This window comes from Diospyros lotus, chromosome 1, assembly GCF_014633365.1.
Source record: "Diospyros lotus cultivar Yz01 chromosome 1, ASM1463336v1, whole genome shotgun sequence".
NCBI lineage: Eukaryota > Viridiplantae > Streptophyta > Magnoliopsida > Ericales > Ebenaceae > Diospyros > Diospyros lotus.
The window spans coordinates 34,405,040-34,425,530 of NC_068338.1; the positions used below are offsets into that span (position 1 = coordinate 34,405,040).

The 20,491-nt window shown below is 35.0% G+C and overlaps 2 protein-coding genes across 3 annotated transcripts; both read left to right on the forward strand.

The window, feature by feature from the left end:
- Nucleotides 1-6,095: 6,095 nt before the first annotated feature.
- On the forward strand, nt 6,096-12,333 carry LOC127810534 (shaggy-related protein kinase alpha-like). 2 transcript variants are annotated; one of them, XM_052350071.1, is made up of 13 exons: nt 6,096-6,490; nt 7,488-7,681; nt 7,854-7,946; nt 8,042-8,101; nt 8,235-8,507; nt 8,857-8,931; nt 10,459-10,515; nt 10,589-10,729; nt 10,818-10,868; nt 11,218-11,313; nt 11,387-11,470; nt 11,619-11,721; nt 11,890-12,333. In XM_052350071.1, the coding sequence occupies exons 2-13, from the start codon at nt 7,565-7,567 to the stop codon at nt 11,970-11,972; spliced, it is 1,233 nt and encodes a 410-aa protein (XP_052206031.1). In that variant the 5' UTR covers nt 6,096-6,490; nt 7,488-7,564; the 3' UTR covers nt 11,973-12,333. The 2 variants fall into 2 exon arrangements, with proteins under 2 accessions (XP_052206031.1, XP_052206039.1); XM_052350079.1 differs by having other exon boundaries at nt 7,491-7,681.
- Nucleotides 12,334-12,973: 640 nt separating this feature from the next.
- On the forward strand, nt 12,974-15,813 carry LOC127812721 (polygalacturonase At1g48100-like). The gene is made up of 5 exons (XM_052353247.1): nt 12,974-13,967; nt 14,071-14,283; nt 14,379-14,586; nt 14,928-15,009; nt 15,135-15,813. Exons 1-5 carry the CDS (start codon nt 13,566-13,568, stop codon nt 15,634-15,636), a joined length of 1,407 nt encoding a protein of 468 aa, XP_052209207.1. The 5' UTR covers nt 12,974-13,565; the 3' UTR covers nt 15,637-15,813.
- Nucleotides 15,814-20,491: the final 4,678 nt, after the last annotated feature.

The following is a 20,491-nucleotide window of genomic DNA, read 5'->3' on the forward strand; positions in this document are numbered from 1 at the left end:
CATTATTATTATTATTATTATTATTATTATTATTATTTTGTAACAGCCTGATAACTTAAATTAGTATTCAAAATTTTTGTTTCTGGTTTTAATTATATATATATATATATTGATTAATTAATCTATGGTGGGTTTCCATGTGAAACCATTAATTTAGAGGTTCCTGTTTTTGACTTTTCCCTGGGTTGACAGGGTTTAGTGAGTGCACAGATGGGCAAGTGGTCCATTGAAAACTTTTGTTATAAATTATATTAATTAATGCTTTCTAAGTTAGGTAGAGGTGACCTTTCTCACATTAAAACAAAAATTCTGTTTTTTATTACAATTTTACATACCTACCTCATGGGTATATATATAGAATAAATTTTAGTACAATAAGCTTAATGAAAGATCCAAAGAGAAGTTTTAGGAAAGTTTAAAGAAAGAAAAAAAAAACTTTGGATAAAAATATTCACTTAATAGATACGTATTGACTAAATTATGAAATTCATGAAAGACAAGTTCATAAACTAAAGATAGAATATAAGGGTATAAAAATACAAAAGAGGGTTGCAAAGGGCTGGGAAGACCCTATTGGCAGACTCTCAATGAAAGAAGGGTGTGTTAAAGAGTCCTAATGTACTCATTTGAAAAGGGTTTATGGGAGACCTAAGGTTTCTCATAGGAGTCTCATGTGGAGTATTCCTAAAACTGTAAATGAGAATAAAATAATTTTAAAAATTCTTATAAAAATCTTAAAAATAATAAAATTTATCTTTTAAGAGCCTAAATCTTAATCGATCTTAGAATATTAATAATACTTGTCACAAATTCTCAAACTTTCTTAAAAATATATGTGCCCGCATTCAAAAAATGTCTTTAATATTGATTCAAAAATTTTGCAAATTCATTAATATTATTAAGAATTTAATTTAAGTATTAAGAGTATGCGTAGATAATATCTTATATTCTTTGATTATTATTTTTTTTTACAAAATTGACGACTGAAAGATGATTCCCAATTATTACATTCAGAGAACAATAAATTCAGCCTTTTGTAAAGTTTTATTTGCATTAACTGACATGGATTTAGCTACATTTATAATGGAGGAAAAAAATAATAGAAAGGGGAAAATTAAAGAAAAACATTCCCAAATTTAGATTATAATTGGCAAATTGATGAACTAGTCTGCGTGTGGGGGCGCATTAAAAAAAAAAAAGGAGACAAAAGACAGAGAAAAGGAAAGTCAAAATTTTATGGGTGAAGGGCATTTTGGTTAATATACAAATGGAATCATTACATACATTTAGTCATAAATAAAATGCTTAGCTTTTATTTTAAGAGTTTGGAATAAAATATTGTCAAATGACAATTAGTTTTAAATTTTTTAAGCAGCCTGCAGAGGATTCTTCCTTATTTCTCTTTCATGAAGCAATATATATATATATAAAGACATAAATGTTGTGCCACGGATAAAAGTCGAAAAGTCTGAAAATAATATTTTAAGTTAAAAAGGTGTAATTTTTTTTTAATTGAGGAATCTCACCCAACACTCAAACTGAATAACTCTGTTTTCTGCAAATCTCTACGATAGTCTCGTAAAAAGAATAGATATTATTCTTTAAGAATCTTAATAAATTTTTGATATAAGAATAAATATTATTTATTAAAAAATTTAATTTGAATAAAATGTTAAAATATTTAAATAAATATCATGTATAAAAAAATCTTAAACGAGGAAGATTTAGAATTGCATCATTCTCCTTTATAAATAAACAATCTTTTATTTCAGAAAAGATACATTTTTAATACTGGTAGAAATTCTGCTCTATAGTTTTTAACATCCTTATTATTTGACTTAAACATTAGAATGGTTGCACAGACACTTCCCCACGCCCTTTAACTATTTTATTCCTTGTAATCTTGGACGACGTTGGGTTTTGAGACAAAAGTCTTAGAACGACATCACATCTCAATGATAGGTTTGAAATGTTATGGCACACACCCAAGAAGGAGGGTGAATTGGGTAATTTAAAAATTTGATAGAACTTGATTTTTTTTTTATGAAAAATAAAAATTCAATGTAAGTAGGGATATTTAAATGCTAGCAATGATAAACAAATTAAATAGCACAAGTAAGAGAAGTACACAAAGAATTTATAGTGGTTCGACTTAATCAAGTTTAGTCCGCTACCTTAATTCTTCACTAAGGATTTTCAAACAATTAACTAAAGTTTCCTATCGCTTTGAATAAGCTTTCTAATACTAAGTTATGAAATACAACCTTTTACTTGGAAAACAAGTCCTCTAGTAATACAAGTTAGGAAAAATAAGAAAGATACAAAAGAGAGTTTCTAAGAGTATATAATTTTAGTTACAATGTCTTTTAATAAAGATAAAAGACTTGAATCAAATGAAACAAATTTAGTACAAAGCTTTTGGGAGAAAAATAAAGCACAAACTCTTGTAAGCTTCAAGTAAAATGATTTGCAATCTTTAGATCAACTCACGTAACACCCCTGACTATAAAATAACTAATTTATGGGTTTATATGTAATTTTTATTATATAATAAATTATATAAACTATAAATGTATAATATATATATTTATTAATGTGTAGGCGGTGTGTGCTTGGACGCCAAGCATCCTAAGTGGCCAAAATTAGATATTTCTCTCATTAGAGAGCTTGGTTGAGTGAAGTAAAGAGTTGGGAGAGTGAGAGATCACGAGAGAAGAGAGAAGTAGGGATTGGGTGATCGGAGGCAGTGCTGGAAACTACTATGGCTGACGGGGCAGTAGCTCGCGGGGGAGGCAACAGTAGTTGCGGTGGCTCGCGTGGAGGCGTACGGTTGTGGCTGGCGGAAGGAAGTGACGGTTGAGGCAGTGTGGCAGGGGCTAAGGGTAGCAAGGACCATGGCCATGACGAGAGGTGGTCGGGCAGCAGTGCGTTGCTTTGCGTAGGAAGCTATTGTTAATGGTGGTCGACGGCGACCCGGAGCTACGATTGATGGTTGGCAGCGATGGCAGGGGCTGGTGGCTGGAGGTGCGCGGGAGGGCAATGGCGGTGGCTTGCGTGGTGGCAGGGTGAGGTCAAACTGGTGCGCGTGCAGGAGGAAAAAGAAGGAAGGAGGAAGAAGAAAGAGAGAAGAAAGAAAAGAAAAGAAAAAGGAAAATAAGAAATAAAATAAAAAGGGAAAAAAAAGGGAAAAATAATTGAAAATTCTTGAAAAATTCGAAAAAAATCTAAAAGTTGATTTAGGGATCGAGGAACGTGCCGAATGCTCGAAAATAGGAATTCGGACACGAGATGACAGTTTAGAAGACAACGCCAGGTGGATGTTTTTCCGATTTCTTTACTAGATTGATTAAGGTAAAGCTTTAATATGCTTTGTGTGTAAATTGTTTTTATCATAACTTGCATAAGACATTGAGAAAATGCCTAGGCATGAGGCTATAGATAATGGACCATATGAGTCTCGAGATAGGGTCTTAGATGAAATCGATGGGGCCACCAAAAGTCGGACCAGGGTGCGATGGATGGGCTTGCATGCACGCTGCACTTCATTTTTATCTATGATGTCATGTTTATTAATTTACTACACTGTATATTGTCTTTACTGAGTCCTCGGACTCATCCATTTACCCCCATTAACCCAACAGATGGTTTGGGGTCTAAGAAAAGAAATTAGTGTTGGTGGAAGAGACATCGGTTAACTGTGATTGCAAACGGTGAGGACGCAGGTTGAATTCCTGTATCACTTATGTAATATATAAATGCTTTGTGTTTAACTACGGGTGACGACTTATGTTTAAATGAAATTTGGCTAAGATCAAGTTAAGGTTCCCACTATGAGTAATTCGGAGTGTGTGTGTGAATCGACCGGTCACGGTCGGAATTATAAGGTGTGCTTGACGGTTGGAGTATTTTATTGGGCATGATGGCGTTTATTTATTTGAAATTGGATTTATATTTTAAGGGGGACAAATTGGGTATGAAAGTCGGGTAAATTTCCGTTGCCTACACATTTTACTCTTGAGTTCTCGACTGGTCGAAGAAGGCGAAGCCTAGACCCTACCTAGGACGTCCATATTATTTTAATATTTTATGTTGGCAGGGCATAGTGTCGTCCTTCGTGACAGGCCGAGGTTGTATCATGGATTATGGTGGCACCCGGTAGTAGGGGCCGGGGTGTCACAACTCGTATTTATAAGCATCCCAAAAGATTCAAAAGAAATATAATCGTTTGTGACTGTTGAGATTTGAAAAATTAACCATTATGAATTTTTGCGAAAAGAGTTAATCGATAGAAGAAAATAAATAGTCGACAGAATTAATAATAAAACAAAACATAGTCGACAAAAGAAAATAGATAATTGACAGAATCAATAATAAAACGAAGACATAATCGACAAAAGAAAAGAGATAATCGACAGAATCAAGTAATAAAGCAATACTTAGTCTACAGAATAAAGAACTTAGTGAATAAAAATATTTTATACATTCTGTTAGTTAACAAAGCAATGAAAATTAGTCGACAAATCAAATAATTTAGTCAACAAATAGGCTATACATAGTCGATAGAATGAAAGGAATGTTTGCTTCTAAGATTAAGACATTTAGACTTAAATTCTTTTGGAAGATCACATTCATTTGACATTGCTTAAAGCTTATTTTCTTATGTTTGGAGAATATATTGAATTTTGATGTTTATTTTTCCAATCTCCTAAAGAGTGAATAATACTAATTTTTGAAAACACTTTGATACTTAAGACTTGATATCTTGAATACTCTCCAATCATCTTGATACTTGAAGAATCAACAAAAACAAATAAGCTTTAAAACGAAGAAAGATTTTTGAAGAACATATAAGAATATATCATCAAGAAATCCATCACAAGCTTTTCGACATTAGATTGTTGAAACTAATTTTCATTCAACATTTTTAATTAATTAAAAACACAATATTTCAAAATGCCATAAGAAATATATCACAAGATATTTTGGTATTGGATTTAATTTTCATTCAATAAATTTGTTTAAATAGAAACATAACATTTCAAATATCATCAAGAAATCTATAACAAGATTTTTGACATTGGAATGCATGATGAAGTTGATTTTAATATTGGTGCTTAATAAATCATATAAAGTAATTCATAGCACTAACATAATAAACATTGATAGAATAATTTCATCATCAAAATTATATCAAAAGTAATACTTATTTTTGCAAATCTCCATACATGTAATTCATTTGGTTTTTGTTTTCACGAAGGTATTTGAAATTGATTTTTGTTTAAAAATCTAAAACTATATATTTGACTTAAAATATAAATTATTTATTTTTTCATCATCAAAACCAACACAAGAGAAAAATATCACCCAAGACGATATTAAATCTTGAGACGAAAGTTTCAGGACGGCATCAAGTATCTAGACGAAAGTCTCAAGACGAAATTATGTCTTGAGATGAAGAAGGTTTTGAGTTGATGATAATCTCAAATGAATTGACGACAACGTTTTCACTCCCATAAATTTATTGTTGTGTTCAATTGACAACAATAAAAATAATAAAAATTTTAAAATAAAAAAAATCTAATTATGAGGCTTTCAATTTCAAACACATATTTCTACAGAAAATAAGGATAAGTTAAAAAAACAAAGTTTTGTTTTTAATTTTAAATATTTCTTATTTATTTAAACATTACACGTTGGCTTTTGTGTTCTAAGGAAAAAAAATCTGAAAAATAGGAGCCGGAAAACAGTGCCGTGACGTCGACGTCGTCGTCGATTATTGTATGTATGGCGGTTGTATTGTAGTAGGGGCATCAATCAACTACGACTCCATTATTATGTGGTCAAGGGTCGGCGCCGCGCGGGAAAGATACGACACCGTTTCAGCGCAGGCGTGACCGCTAAACGTTGGACAGACTCCGTCAAATTCTTTATTCATTGCGTGACGACGGAGTTTGACTCGCAGTCGGTAAAATTAAGCAAATACGGATGGCAAAATAGGGTTTCTGGCACTGGCATACACATATATATATATAATAATTATAATAATATATGAAAAGGAGCACTCGGCCGGAGAGATGGAGAGAGAGAGAGAGAGAGAGAGAGAGAAGGAAAAAGAAAGTATGAAATGAAGAAGAAAATCAAAATCTACGAGCAGATGCCAGAGAGAGGGGGTTTGAACGGTCAAAAGAAGAGAGAGAGAGAGGAAACACATAAATGTTAGGGCTCTTTTCTTTTTTAGTTCGTTGACTGTCTGTCATCAAAGACCGCCAAATAAAGCAGAGCCAACAAAAAGCAGAAGCAGATTTTCCCAACCCCAACCCCCCCCCCCCCTCTCTTTCTCTCTCTTTCTCCCCTTACCAGAAGGCAAGGTTGCTCAAGAAATTCAAGAAATTTGGGGCTGAAATCGGTTTGATCAGTTGAAGACACCGTATGTTGGCGATAGATTACGCGCATCCGCTACGCCTATCTCCCGGCACTCCTGACTTGATCGGTACTTTGTTTTTCTTTCTCTGTTTTTTTTTTTTTTTGTGTCTGTTTTCGTTGTGGCCGTGGTTTGAATTCTTGTTTCCTCTTTGGTTATTGGATCAAACGGAATCACGTCCGTTTTTCTGATTGCTTCGATTTTCCCTGTCCTCCTTTGCTTTGTCTGGATTCTGTTTCTTCTACAATTAATAAAGGTCTTTTCCCTTCTAGATTTATTAGGATGACCCTCGCTTTGGAAATCCTGTTAGGTTTTGTTGTTTTTTGATCATTGATTTTTTTAAAAAGAAAGTCGTCGTTTTTATTTCACATGTGGAGTGGGGAGCAACAGAGGTGTGAAAATTATTGCCATGTGTTGTGTTTTGATGCAAGTTTTTTCCTCGGCAAGTAGACAAATACGTTCATAGCTGTGCAACGCAGAAAGGATCTGGAGGGCCGATAGCGAAGATGGAAGAACTTTTCTTTATATTTTTATGTATATGATCATGTTGAGGAGTGGCCTATAGGTATGGAGGCCATTACCGAAGGAAGGAAGAAAAATTACATTTTTTTTATAGAATAAAATCAAATTAATCTACATTTACCTAATTTTATTTATATATATGTATACAAGTATGGAAAATATATCTCAACATCCCCTCCATCTTAAAAGATGTGACGAAAAAGCCACGTTGAGTTTGCAAGTAAAGTCACTAACGTAAGCAGATGGATGCAACTTTGTGAAAATATCAACAAGTTTACTGATTGAAGTGATCTTGCAGTATGCTCATTCGCTCAACAAAAATAGTATCATGGGCAATGTGAATAGCTATTTTACTGTTATAATAAATGTGTCATTAGATTCAGGATTGGCCTCTGCAATTGCACGATACTTGATATCTGAATGCATGATATATGCTAATCTTATTTTCTCTCATGTGCTAATTCCTTAAAAGCCTGCAATTTAGTTATTTATTTTTTAGTCTTAATAGCAGAGTGAATTGATCATGTGACTTATATATCTTCAGCAGCTAAGTTATAGATTTTCCTATTGAGTTGAGACTTGCATCCGTGGGAGGCCTGTTTATTCTCTGGTCTTCAGTAGATGGCTTCAGTGAACATAGTACCTTCAGCTGCTGGATTAAGAGAACCTAGTGCAGCTACTGTTAATGCTGATACACTTCCTGATGCGATGAATGGCATGAGAATCAGGGATGACAAGGTATATTTCACATTTATTTTACTTCCCAGCCTCCTCTTTCTCTTGATCTGCTTTATAATTGTTTTCTATAATTTTTTATAATGATTTATTTATTTTTTATAATTAAGAGATGAAACCAAAGAACTTCCCTAGAGGGGTTGACCCTTGCAATGACAATTTTAAATTTTTGTAGGAGGTTGAAGCTACTGTGGTGAATGGTAATGGAACAGAGACAGGTCACATTATTGTTACAACTATTGGTGGCAGTAATGGCCAGCCAAAGCAGGTAATTTCAGGATATTATTTTTTTTTCTTTGGCTCTTGGATTTTTTGACTCTGAACTGTCATTTTAGATGTGTATATATCCTTTCGTGTTTGTAGACTATTAGCTATATGGCTGAGCGTGTTGTTGGAAATGGATCATTTGGAGTAGTTTTCCAGGTTAGTTGTTTACCAGGCACAGTTACCATACGAGAATGAAGTGATTGCCCATTTTTATTCAAGTATGTTACAATTGGTTGACGAATTATTTGAACAGAAATTGTTTTGGTGTTACCTAAATGTGCTTATGCAGGCTAAGTGCTTAGAGACAGGTGAAACTGTTGCAATCAAAAAGGTCCTTCAAGATAAAAGGTACAAGAATCGGGAGCTGCAAACCATGCGTCTTCTGGACCACCCAAACATTGTCTCTCTAAAACACTGTTTCTTTTCAACGACTGAAAAAGATGAACTGTATCTTAACTTGGTACTGGAGTATGTCCCTGAGACCATTCATCGAGTGATTAAGCACTATAATAAGATGAACCAGAGGGTGCCCATGATTTATGTGAAGCTATACACTTACCAGGTATTTCTTATGCATGCTTAATGCTTTGTTTTAGCTTTAATTTCCCTGTCCTCTTCAGGCATTAATTTTAGTCACCATTTGCATACTATAAATGCTCTCATTTTTTTACATAGCTTCATTTGCCTCCTCCATTTCCTGCACTTGCCAGTGTTCATCCATACATGTCTCTTTCAGACACACGTTATTGTAGTTCACTGCCTACTTGATCATGATTTAATGGTCAATTCATTCATTGTCTTTAGTTAGTGCTAGCTCTGCTTTTTATTATTTATTACATTCCAGATTTTTATGCACTGTTGGTTAGTGTTGTCCCTTAACTTTACTTTATTTACTTTTTGTTTGCATTCAGATTTTCAGAGCACTTGCATACATTCATGGTGGCATTGGAGTGTGCCACAGGGACATTAAACCTCAAAATCTACTGGTAAGATTTCCATTTTGTATCACATTTATGTCTGTATGTTATAGTCCAGGAAGTATGGACACTTCATTTTTGACGTGGTAGCTGAGTCTGACATGCATTAGACACGGATACTTGTCAGATGCTTTGATACACATTTGGAATATGTCAAATGGGTGTGCTAATTTTTGGATTATTTGTTTTTGGACTTGTGTCAAACATGCTTCCGTCGGTTGGACATGCAATGAACACATTTGCAGTTTCTAGTAGAGCTTTTAGAACCTTGTATAGGGTAAAAAATAGGAATTGAGTTGAGTCTGATTACAACTCTAATGAAAATAGTTATTTTTATTAGCGATTGATTGGTATCTTCATATTGGACTAGTTGCACTTCTTTCAATACTTTAAATGCTTCTTGGCTATTATGTTCATTAAAATTACTAAAAATTATAAAATATGATTTTTTTGGTCATTTCTTCCCTCTTTCTGTATCTTTATTTTCTTTTCTAAATCGTTATACCACGTCTGTTTCTGTACCTATATCAGCAGTGTTGCTGCTTACGTAATAGGTATTTTGATCTCCTGGTCTATGTTAAATTGCTAGTGCTGGTGGTAAAGTGATGCAACATAGAAGCAGTGGTAAGCAGAATTCAAATTTGAGTTAACTTTATTACATATTAAGAAATATGGTCTAACACAAATAGCTGTGTGAACCTTGACATTTCCTTAAATAAGTCACATCTTGTTTGCTCCATTATAATATGCTTATGTAATTGAAAATGGGTTCATGGAGCTAAATCTATATGGCATAATACCTTAGCTATTGTCAGGAAATAAAATATAGTGCTCAATTTAATTGAAATTTATATGTATCATGGTTTGCATATTTGTTCTAATTGAACAAGGACATGGAGCTTGGGTGATAATTGGCTGTTCTCCACCTTTGGTTGTCATAGCATGGACAAAGAAGCATTTTTTTTGTTTTTTTGGGAATGATGTGATTTTGCTGCAATGAGTTCAAGTGTGAATCTGTTTGTATCAATGATAAGAGTTGTTGCAGGTGGTGATGATCAACAGCCAGCCCAAGCTCCACCTGGAATGGCCACTTGCTCGAATTTTGTGACAGTTGAAATTTAGTCTTGAAATGCCACCATACTCATCCATATAGATCTGGATTTAGTTTGGAAAGGCTTTATAATTGATTTATGATGGGTTAATCGAAGTAAGAATGATTTGAGGACTCTTGTAGCTTGGGCTTTTACTGCTTCTAATAGCTGGGTTTGCTATACCAAAACATTAGCTGAGGAATGTTCTTTTGGTTGGGCAAGTGTTAATACAGGGTGTATTGTGAACTGGGGTAGATTATCTCATTATTATGATTTTCTAAATTTGATGGAATTTTTTTTTTCTTCCCCTGATTCCAAATCTTATCCAATGGATTCTTTACTAGCCTATGGTAGGAGGTTATCTCCTGTTATATGTTGAAAGTAAAACATTTTGAATGGTAGAAATTTGATAATTACTGAATCCTGGTGCTTTCTTGTTTCATAGGTTAATCCTCATACACACCAAGTGAAGTTATGCGACTTTGGGAGTGCCAAAGTTTTGGTTTGTAATTTGCATCTCAGTTGACTTTGTTTTGCTTGTGGTGTAGGTACTTATTATGGTCTGCATTTTACAGGTTAGAGGAGAGCCAAATATATCTTACATCTGCTCCAGATACTATCGAGCACCTGAGCTTATATTTGGGGCTACCGAGTACACCACAGCCATAGATGTCTGGTCTGCTGGTTGTGTTCTAGCTGAATTACTTCTAGGACAGGTTGTTGGCTCTTTCTTATATTTTCTGTAATGCATGCGGATATCCTATCTTTATGTATGCTGAAGGTTGTTAATTCTGATGATTTCAGCCTCTCTTTCCCGGTGACAGTGGAGTTGACCAGCTTGTGGAAATCATAAAGGTGATTATTTGGATGCATAACCCTCTTGCAGCGAATATTTGTTAGGGATGTGGTTTAAATCTTTAGGCTTTATATTTGGAGCAAGGATTTCACAGAAAATATGAGAAAAATAAAGATGACATAATTTATGTACATGCATTTTTTTTTTTTCTTTTTGTAGTTTCAAACATAAGGATAGTGCCTGATGATTTTGGAAATCCTACCTAAATGCTGTTTAGGGCATTCATCCACTTGCTAATGACCCAGACAATTAATCTTTTTGTGGTCCTGCAAAGTGACAATTAATCTTTTTGTGGTCCTGCAAAGGCAAATCTAATTTTCTACCAACATTTTGCTTTACTCTGTGCAGGTATTGGGGACCCCAACAAGGGAGGAAATCAAGTGCATGAACCCTAACTACACAGAGTTCAAATTTCCACAAATTAAAGCTCACCCATGGCACAAGGTATGGGTATATATTTTTGGACTGCCTTAGCATATGCAATGAAATTGTGCATTGACTGGGTATCCATTGTCAGATATTCCACAAGCGCATGCCTATGGAGGCTGTAGACCTTGTATCAAGACTATTGCAATATTCTCCTAATCTTCGAAGCTCACCTGTAAGTATGGAAACAACAACTAGCCAGACAGCATGTGGTTGTTTGTATCATTGTCTTTCCTTTCTTGGCTTAGCTAAGCTGTCACTCAGCCTCTTGGTGCCACTGTGAGTATCTAACATCTATAACCTGCCTGTTGTTTCCATTGCAGCTCGAGGTTTTGGTACATCCTTTTTTTAACGAGCTACGTGACCCAAACAACCGCCTTCCAAATGGGCGTTCCCTCCCTCCACTGTTCAACTTTAAGCCCCATGGTAATAAATATAATTCTTCATGATTATATTTTCTATTTTCTATTTTCAACTCATCAAAATAAAAATGACGTTAGGACAACAGCCATAACAATAATTGCTATTTTCTACACTGCCTCCACCCCATTTACCTCCATCTTCTTATTGTTCTTTACTGCTATTATTTCTCAGAACTTAAGGGAGTGCCAATGGAGATGCTGGTGAAATTGATCCCCGAGCACGCGAGAAAGCAATGCGGCTTCCATGGGTCATGACCATGTTTCTTTTTTCTTCTTTTTGGCCCTTTTGTCTCTTGTGTAGTTATGTTCTGCAGCTTGCAGAACATGAACTACTAAATGTAGAAAATGAGCCTGCTAGTTGGTGGTCTGTTCCAGTGATTTTGTGGAAGCTATTTATTTGTTTCTTCATAACTTGTTGTTCTACCTTTTCTGGCGTTCTCTTCCTTCTTTGTAGGAGGAGAAGAAAAGAGCTTCTGTAATATTCTCTCTTACAAGTGGTAAATGGGCATGCTGACACTTGTGTTTACATGAAAACAGATATTACAATATTGTACTAAAAGCAGAAGTATATTGTATTGCACGTAATTGAGCGTTTGAAGATTGCTGTTTTGTATCATTAATATATTGTAATGCACATAAATTCATTGCTCCAACTCGCTCTTGGCTATAAAATAAAGGGCGGTCTTCACTTTCTCCAGAGTTTCCTTCTTACTTTGTTACAAAAGGTGTTATTTTTCACAATTTAAATTCATGAATTGAACACACTATTGCTGCTAAGGGTTATCTCATCTCCAAAATATACAGTTAATGGGCCAAACAGCAAGGTTGATATTGCGTATGGAATCTTTGTAAAAAAAAAAAAAATCAACTATATTTACAAGGAGGGAACAATATTTTTAGGATTTAAACACTTTTATTAGTTAGTAATAAATATATTATATTTTTAGATATTTTATCAATCAATAGGAGTTTTCAGGCCTTAAAAAATAAGGTGTAATTATAAATATACATAGAAAAATATATATTATATTTTCTTCATAATATATATACATATACGCATAAAATTTTTGTATGGGAATTTAATTTTTAGATTAAAATCGTATTTATATGGAACGATTCATCTAATCATCTGTGACACAGACCAGAAAGCAGAACCTAGCTAACAACTATTTTCAGACAATTGCTGAGGCTAAGGTATGCCGCCCCACTTGCGGATTATTATAATTATTATTCCTACTACTACTGGGAGTGGGGATCTCCTGGTCTCAATGTTTGGTGCCGTTTCTGTATTTGCTCGGATCCTTCAAAACCATGGTATTAAGCGCCAGGTAATTATTAAGAGCGTTACTGACAATAAAGCAGCTTCATCAGGAGGCATGCATGCAAGAACCGAGATCACCACCAAGGCCATCCATTGCCAGATTGGGGACCAGAGAAAGAGAAAGTAATGGAAGAACATGGACGAACTCATCGATCATTGATATATATGTATATATATATATATATCTTGTTATTCCGTTTGCCTTTTCCCTCATCACTCACATATACATACATACATTCCCCAGAAAAACAAAATTAAAAAAAAGCCTACGTACGTACCTCTAATTAATGTGGAATTGGTCGGTTCCCAGAATTACAAGCCATTAAAAAATTTCTTGAGGTTCAGATGAATTTGAAGCTACTTTAGGTTCACTACCTATAGCACTTTCCAACATCGATATATATATATATATATAACAGGCCTTTCAGCCATTATAACCAGTAGGCTCCATGCACATTCCTCACTTGTACTAGTTCAAAATTTGCAGCTTCCTTTGTCTTCATTTCGACTCCGTTGTTGAGTTGATCATGGTGCAATACTTGAGGATGGGGCTGCTGGTTTTTTGCGTTTGTTTTGGTTGCTTCGACATTATTTGCAGCGAAGCTAGATTTCACAATCACCACCACCACCACACCAGACACAGCCACAATCATGGCCATCCACCGCCGTCCCATATCTCACAGCCCCCTTTTGCTTCTCCTTCTCCTTCACCCGAGCCTTCTGATTCAGGCAGCGCCGCCGTTTTCGACGTTCGAATGTTTGGAGCAGTGGGTGACGGCGTGACGGACGACACAGAAGCATTCAAGACATCTTGGGACAGAGTCTGCAGCCAGGTTGAGTCCGGGATCCTCCTTGTTCCGTACGGCTACTCATTCATGATTCAGTCCACAATCTTCACTGGTCCTTGTCAAACCGGCTTTGTCTTTCAGGTTCCAATATTCTTTTGGTTATACCTGTTCAAACATCTACTGGTCTCTTGATTCTTGTAAAATTAGTTTCTTACCCCACTTTCCTTTCTGGGTAAATGGAAAGGTTGACGGTACAATCATGCCCCCGGATGGGCCGGAGGCTTGGCCGAAGAATAATAGTAAACGCCAGTGGCTGGTCTTCTACAGAATCAACGAAATGGCGCTGCAAGGGGGTGGCTTAATAGATGGGCGAGGAGAGAAATGGTGGGATCTTCCCTGTAAACCCCATAAGGGAGTCAATGGCACCACAATGCCTGGACCATGCGATAGCCCAATTGTAAGTGATGATCAACACTTCTTCCAAGTAATTAAGATGATTCATCTCATTAATTAGTTCCAACTTAATTATATATATATATATATATAATGTAGGCGATAAGGTTCTTCATGAGCAACAACCTGACTGTGAAAGAGTTGAGAATGAAGAACAGCCCCCAGTTCCACTTTAGATTTGACAACTGCAAGAACGTCCACATTGACTCCATTCACATTACAGCTCCTGCTTTGAGCCCTAACACCGATGGCATCCATATTGAGAACACTGTTAATGTTGAAATCTACGATTCAATCATCTCTAACGGTAATTCTACAATTACGCTGAAAATTAGGGATCATACGAGTTCACCACCCAAATCTCATATTAGTAGTCTATTAATTGATGATATTTTGAGTGTATTAATTAGTCTAATAAATCATAAATAAAGGCCCAAAACTGTTATCTAGTATCGCGTAGTTTAGGAAAATGTTTTAAGAAGATTCATGTGATAAATTAAAAGATGGGAATCTTATCACAATCCAATCTAATTATGTCAATAACCTAGGAAAGTATTCTTAGGTATATCATTTAGTCAAATGAACACTTTTAGGTGATGGAGGCCCAAGTATAGTATTAGATTTCTACCTAATACGGCCTCCTTGCAGGGGATGATTGTGTTTCGATTGGATCGGGTTGCTATGACGTGGACATCAGGAACATCACTTGCGGACCCAGCCATGGAATCAGGTGCATGCTTCATCATATACTTTTGTGTGTGTGTGTGTGTGTGTAATCTGAGTTAATTCTTTTTCTCTTTAAATCAATCTTCTCTTTTATCTTTGCCATTTGTTTCTGGTCACACATTTGACCAGCATCGGGAGCTTAGGCAACCACAACTCTCGAGCCTGCGTGACAAACATCACAGTAAGAGATTCTGTAATAAGGCAGTCCAACAACGGCGTAAGGATCAAGACATGGCAAGGCGGCCGTGGAGCCGTATCATGCATCACCTTCAGCAACCTCCACATGGACAACGTCAGGAACCCAATCATAATCGACCAATTCTACTGCCTCACCAAAGGCTGCGCCAACCAAACCTCGGCGGTGTCGGTGTCGGACGTGGCTTACACGAGCATAAAGGGCACGTACGACGAGCGCAGCCCGGCGATGCACTTCGCATGCAGCGACTCGGTGCCGTGCACCAACATCACGCTGTCGGACGTGGAGCTTCTGCCGGCGCAAGGAGACATAGTGACGGACCCCTTCTGCTGGAACGCATATGGGGATTTGCAGACGCTTACTATTCCGCCGGTGAGCTGCTTCTTGGAAGGGTTTCCGCCGTCCATTCTGGAGAATGATATGGAATCTTGCTGATTTTTCTTTCTTTTTTTTTTTTTTTTTCTGGGTGTTTGGATTGTAAGAAATGAACTGATTTAACTTTACATGGGGTGTGTGTATATATATATATATATATTTATATTTGGATTTGATTGATGAGAGAGATTAATAATGGATGTATGATATCGAGTTTAGATAAATGGAGGGGGGTTTGCCTTGTTTTATTTATTTCTTCCCTCCCATTTCTGTGGCATAATCTCTCTCTATCTGTCCATGAATTAGAGTTGTGCTATTTCAAGCACTCTTACACGATGATTTACGGAAATAATAAAATGATCATTTTGCCCCTATGATAGACCCAAATGATTCCCAAGACCATCTCTCTCCCCCTCTGTCGCCCTTTCGCTCTCCCTCTCGCCCCATCCACGTCTTTGCTTCGCGACACTATCGGCCCCACCCTCCGGCCACCAGCCCGTCCCTCTCCCCACTCCGTGCTCACATATAGGGATAATAATTGTAATTGAAATCGTGGAAAACTGAACTGCAATCAAATCGATCAACGCCGTTAAAAATTATTTGACTCGGTAATGATTTAGTTTGAGAAAAAATTAAATACTGTTTCAATGGGTATGATTTGATTATTGTTTTTACTAAATTCAAACCAAAACTTGAACCGAATGCGTGGGAAAACGAATTAAAAACTGATCGAATACAGAGATATATATAATATATATTTAATATATTATATATACACATAATATATATTGACTAATACATTTTTTTATAAGTATTTTAACTAATGCATTACAAATATATAAAATATTTAACATTTACAAAGTAATTAACAATTAAAAATAAAATCTAATCTTAAATTATTTTATTTTTATCAATCAAATAATTATATCTAAGAAATTTGAAGTTAATTTATAACTTGATGCAAGAAGAAGGTAACTTTATTAGATTTTATTTTTGTTTGTTATGGAGTTATCAAAATTTTTTATGAATACTATTTGTAAGAGTTTGTCTTTATTTGTTAGTATGGATCAAATTAAAAAAATTATGATTAAAATTGAAACCAAATAGTTTGGTTATGGTTTTTAATTTTTAAAACTGATAGGTAATGGTTTTGTTTTGGTTTTAGCAGTTTAAGTTTGGTTTGGTTTGATTATGATTTTGGTAAAAACTAAAATCAAACCTAATCATTGTCAACCTTACTCATAGTGGTATTTTATAAACACAGATACAATAACATTTTTTTCTTGAAAAGTTTTCTTAGAAAATGGAAAAATACTTTTCACTCTCATATTTGTGATGTGTCAATGTTTAAATTTTGATTATTGCGGTTCTTTAATTTACGTTCTTTATTAAAATTGTGGAATCGAATAATAGGAATGTTCGTGATGAAACATTATAAAAAAAAAAAATATTAATATTGTTCCCTCTGCATGTGCTTGAGCTGCCTGAGGTGGGTTTCTTTAGCGGGGCTGTTCATGGCTGGCCTTGGATTTTTATGGTTAATCACTTTAACAATATCTCTCTCTCTCTCTCTTTTTTTTTTTCCCTTTATGAGAGGCGGGTTTGTTGTCAAATTTAAAATCGCCATCATAGGGATGGGTACAGCTTCCCTACTCAATCATATTTTTTATTATTTTATATTTGTAATTCAGAATTAAGAAATTAAATTTAATATCTTAATAATTAAGGCTGCGATCAAATCGAATCGAATCAAGTCGAGTTTCATTGAGTTGAGCTTGAGCTAGGGCTTTGATGTCAAGCTCAAATTTGTGAAAAAATATTTTTAAAAATATAATATATAAATAATTAATAAATATAATTTTAATATTATAATCAACTAATAATAACTTTAAATTACAACATAATATCGTTTACGATAATTAAAAATTTGATAATTTTATGTTAAATAATATATTTACAAATGAATCTATTCACGAGCTACTTGTGAGCTTTTAATTGAGTATGTTTATAAATTTTTATTAATCGAATATGTTTGCAAATTTGAAGGAGCTGCGTTTTATTGGGTGTAAGATTGATTTATTTATAAATCGAATTTCAAAATTAGAATTAATCTTAATTAATTTATCTTTAACTAACAAATTTGAATAAGTTTTTGTCAAACCAAACACCGATCCACTCCCAAACAACTCGATTCATTTATAACTAGGGGTGTGCAAAAAAATCGTTAAACCGCGGAAACTGCCTGCACCAAATCGCACCGCACCAAACCGTGCGGTTTTTTGGGGGTGCGGTTTGGCACGGTTTGAGAAATTCTCAAACCGTGCAGTTTGCAGTTTGTGGTTTTTTTGGTTTGGTTAAAATCAAACTGGCCAAGTAGTATATTAATAAAAAAATTAAAAATATCTAATAATTTAAAAATTAAAAAAATAAATTAAAAATATATACTTTCTTGACCATGAATTATATTGTGAATTTTTGTGTTATTTTTATATTATGAGCATGTGGTTATGTTATAGATTTAAAACTTTTAAATTTATATTTTTTATTAGATAGTAACTTATTTTAGTTTTAAACTCCAAGATACTATAAAAATTTAAAAATTATGATTTTATGCATTGATTTTTATATTTTAATTAAAAATTTATAAGTTAGTGGAGGAAACACCAAATGAAACAATAAAGAAGCATCAAATCGCGAAAATCGCACCAAACTGCACCGCAAATGCGGTGCGGTCTGGTGCGGTTTGTGCACACCAAACCAGACCGCGTGATCTGGTTTAATGCCAAACCGCACAAACGGTTTGGCTTATTAAATCATTCCCAAACCGCCCAAACCGCACCGTGCACACCCCTATTTATAACCCTAGAAATAGTAAACACTTCTCTCCAAAATTAAATCAACCCAAATAAATGGTCATGCTGTGTTGCTTTGTAAGAGTGGTGAAATTAAGTTTTAAATGTTCTGATATATTTTGTCTTGATTGTATTTTTTGTTCTTTGTAAGGAATAATTGAAATTAAAAATGGCGTCAAACTCTCTTAGAAACTATTTGAAGTATGTAGAAATAAATACTTTTTATAAGTTACATTTTGTGTAAAATTACAAAAGTTATTTATTTATATTATTTTTTTTTTTACTTGGACATTTTTTATGTTTATTTATTAGCTAGCTAGCTAGCTAGGTCCAACAAACCGGAATCCCTTTAGTCCTTTGATTGCTCCCTCGCGACATCAGCGGCCGGGAGAAAAATATTGGTTACCACAAGGAAGAAGAAGAAGAAGAAGAAGAAGAAGAAGAAGAAGAAGACAACTTCATATATATATATATATATACACGCTGACATCAGATCATAACACACTACCTAATATTTAACATGAAAGTTGTTAATGGATGCTGTTTAAGTCTAACATAATTAATTCTAATTGGCTTCTTTTTCCGTCAAATTCCTAGGATTTACCAAAAAGTTATATTTAACAATAATGACTGATCAAAGCATGGAACTAGATTCTGTCGATGCTCCTCTATATATGCGAAGAACGAGGCCCACGTAAAGTGCTGGTATATATATGTATAAAATATATATATTCGGCTAAAGCTGACGACTGATCTGCTAATTGATTGACTAATATTCGATGCTCAAGCACTTAATAATGCTACAAAAAAGTGACAAGTTTTAGCCAAGGGATAAAAAAAGGCTACTGTTAATGCGACCGGAAAAAGGTTCATTTTTTGTGTGGTCTCCATTGGCCCAATTCAAAAAATTTTAACTAAGAGGGAGTGAACATGTGATACTGTTAAAAGTTCATAACAAAAAAATTATGAACATATATAGATATGCACGCGCAATGGTTGGGTGGGTGGGTGGGGGCAACGTACAGGCCCCAATATGAATCCATGGTATCTGTGCAAGGTCGAAAGTGTGGGGGGAGGCTGAGAGAAAAAGGAAGAGGTCGGTGCATACCACACCTCACCTACCTATAATCCAAATGCCACCCACCAAACCTACCTTTTCACACTTCCTTCCTTCCATCCATCCATCTTCTTCATCCCCACTATCACACTCTGCTCTGCGGTGTCAAAATTAGGTGGCTTCTGTTGAACTTCTCTCTCATCACTTGGTTGGAGCTGCTTGCTTAATTGATTCTTCACCCAGAAAGAACCAGAAACCAAAGTATCTGAAAAGGATTAAAATGTGGGTTTTTTTCTGAACTGAGTTCTACCAATTTCAGATAAAGTTTAATTAAAGGCAGTATCGCCTACCTGTCCTTGTACCCATAATTTACTGTATATATACTTGAACCTGCAGCCTTCTCTCGCCCATGCTCTTCGAATTTTGCTTATATATAAATATGTTTGTGCATCAATTAAAATATAATAATATATAGTGTTGACAACTGATCATCTGGTCCAACAATTAATACAAGACTGTCCAAGGGAAATGCTATTTGTACAAAATGATTGATAAATGCGGTTTAAATGATAAAAATATCCCTCACTCAATTACAAATTTACCACTCCTGCCCTTGGCCGCCTCCTCTTTCCCTCTTGCTCCCCCTCTCACGGTCACCTCTAGCAACATGCAGCCTCATTACCATTGTCGCCTCGCGATGCATCCTCATCTTGGATGAAACTTGATCACTTCATTTCGTACGTGGATGAAGCCTAATGATAAAGTTCGACCTGACATTATCGCCGATGAACCCTGATCAGGCCTTATCCACCCGAATAAGAGGGAAAGTAGAGAGAAGGTGGCAAATGGGTGGGATTTTTTCATCATTTTACACATGTATATAAAATTGTGTAAATTTGTATGTACATGTAGCACGGTCCAGTCCAAATATCTATAGTTTGGATCAAGGCTATTTGTGGCAGCCAACTTTTCAACTAAATAAAGATGTCTAAAGATTGGTGTGGTC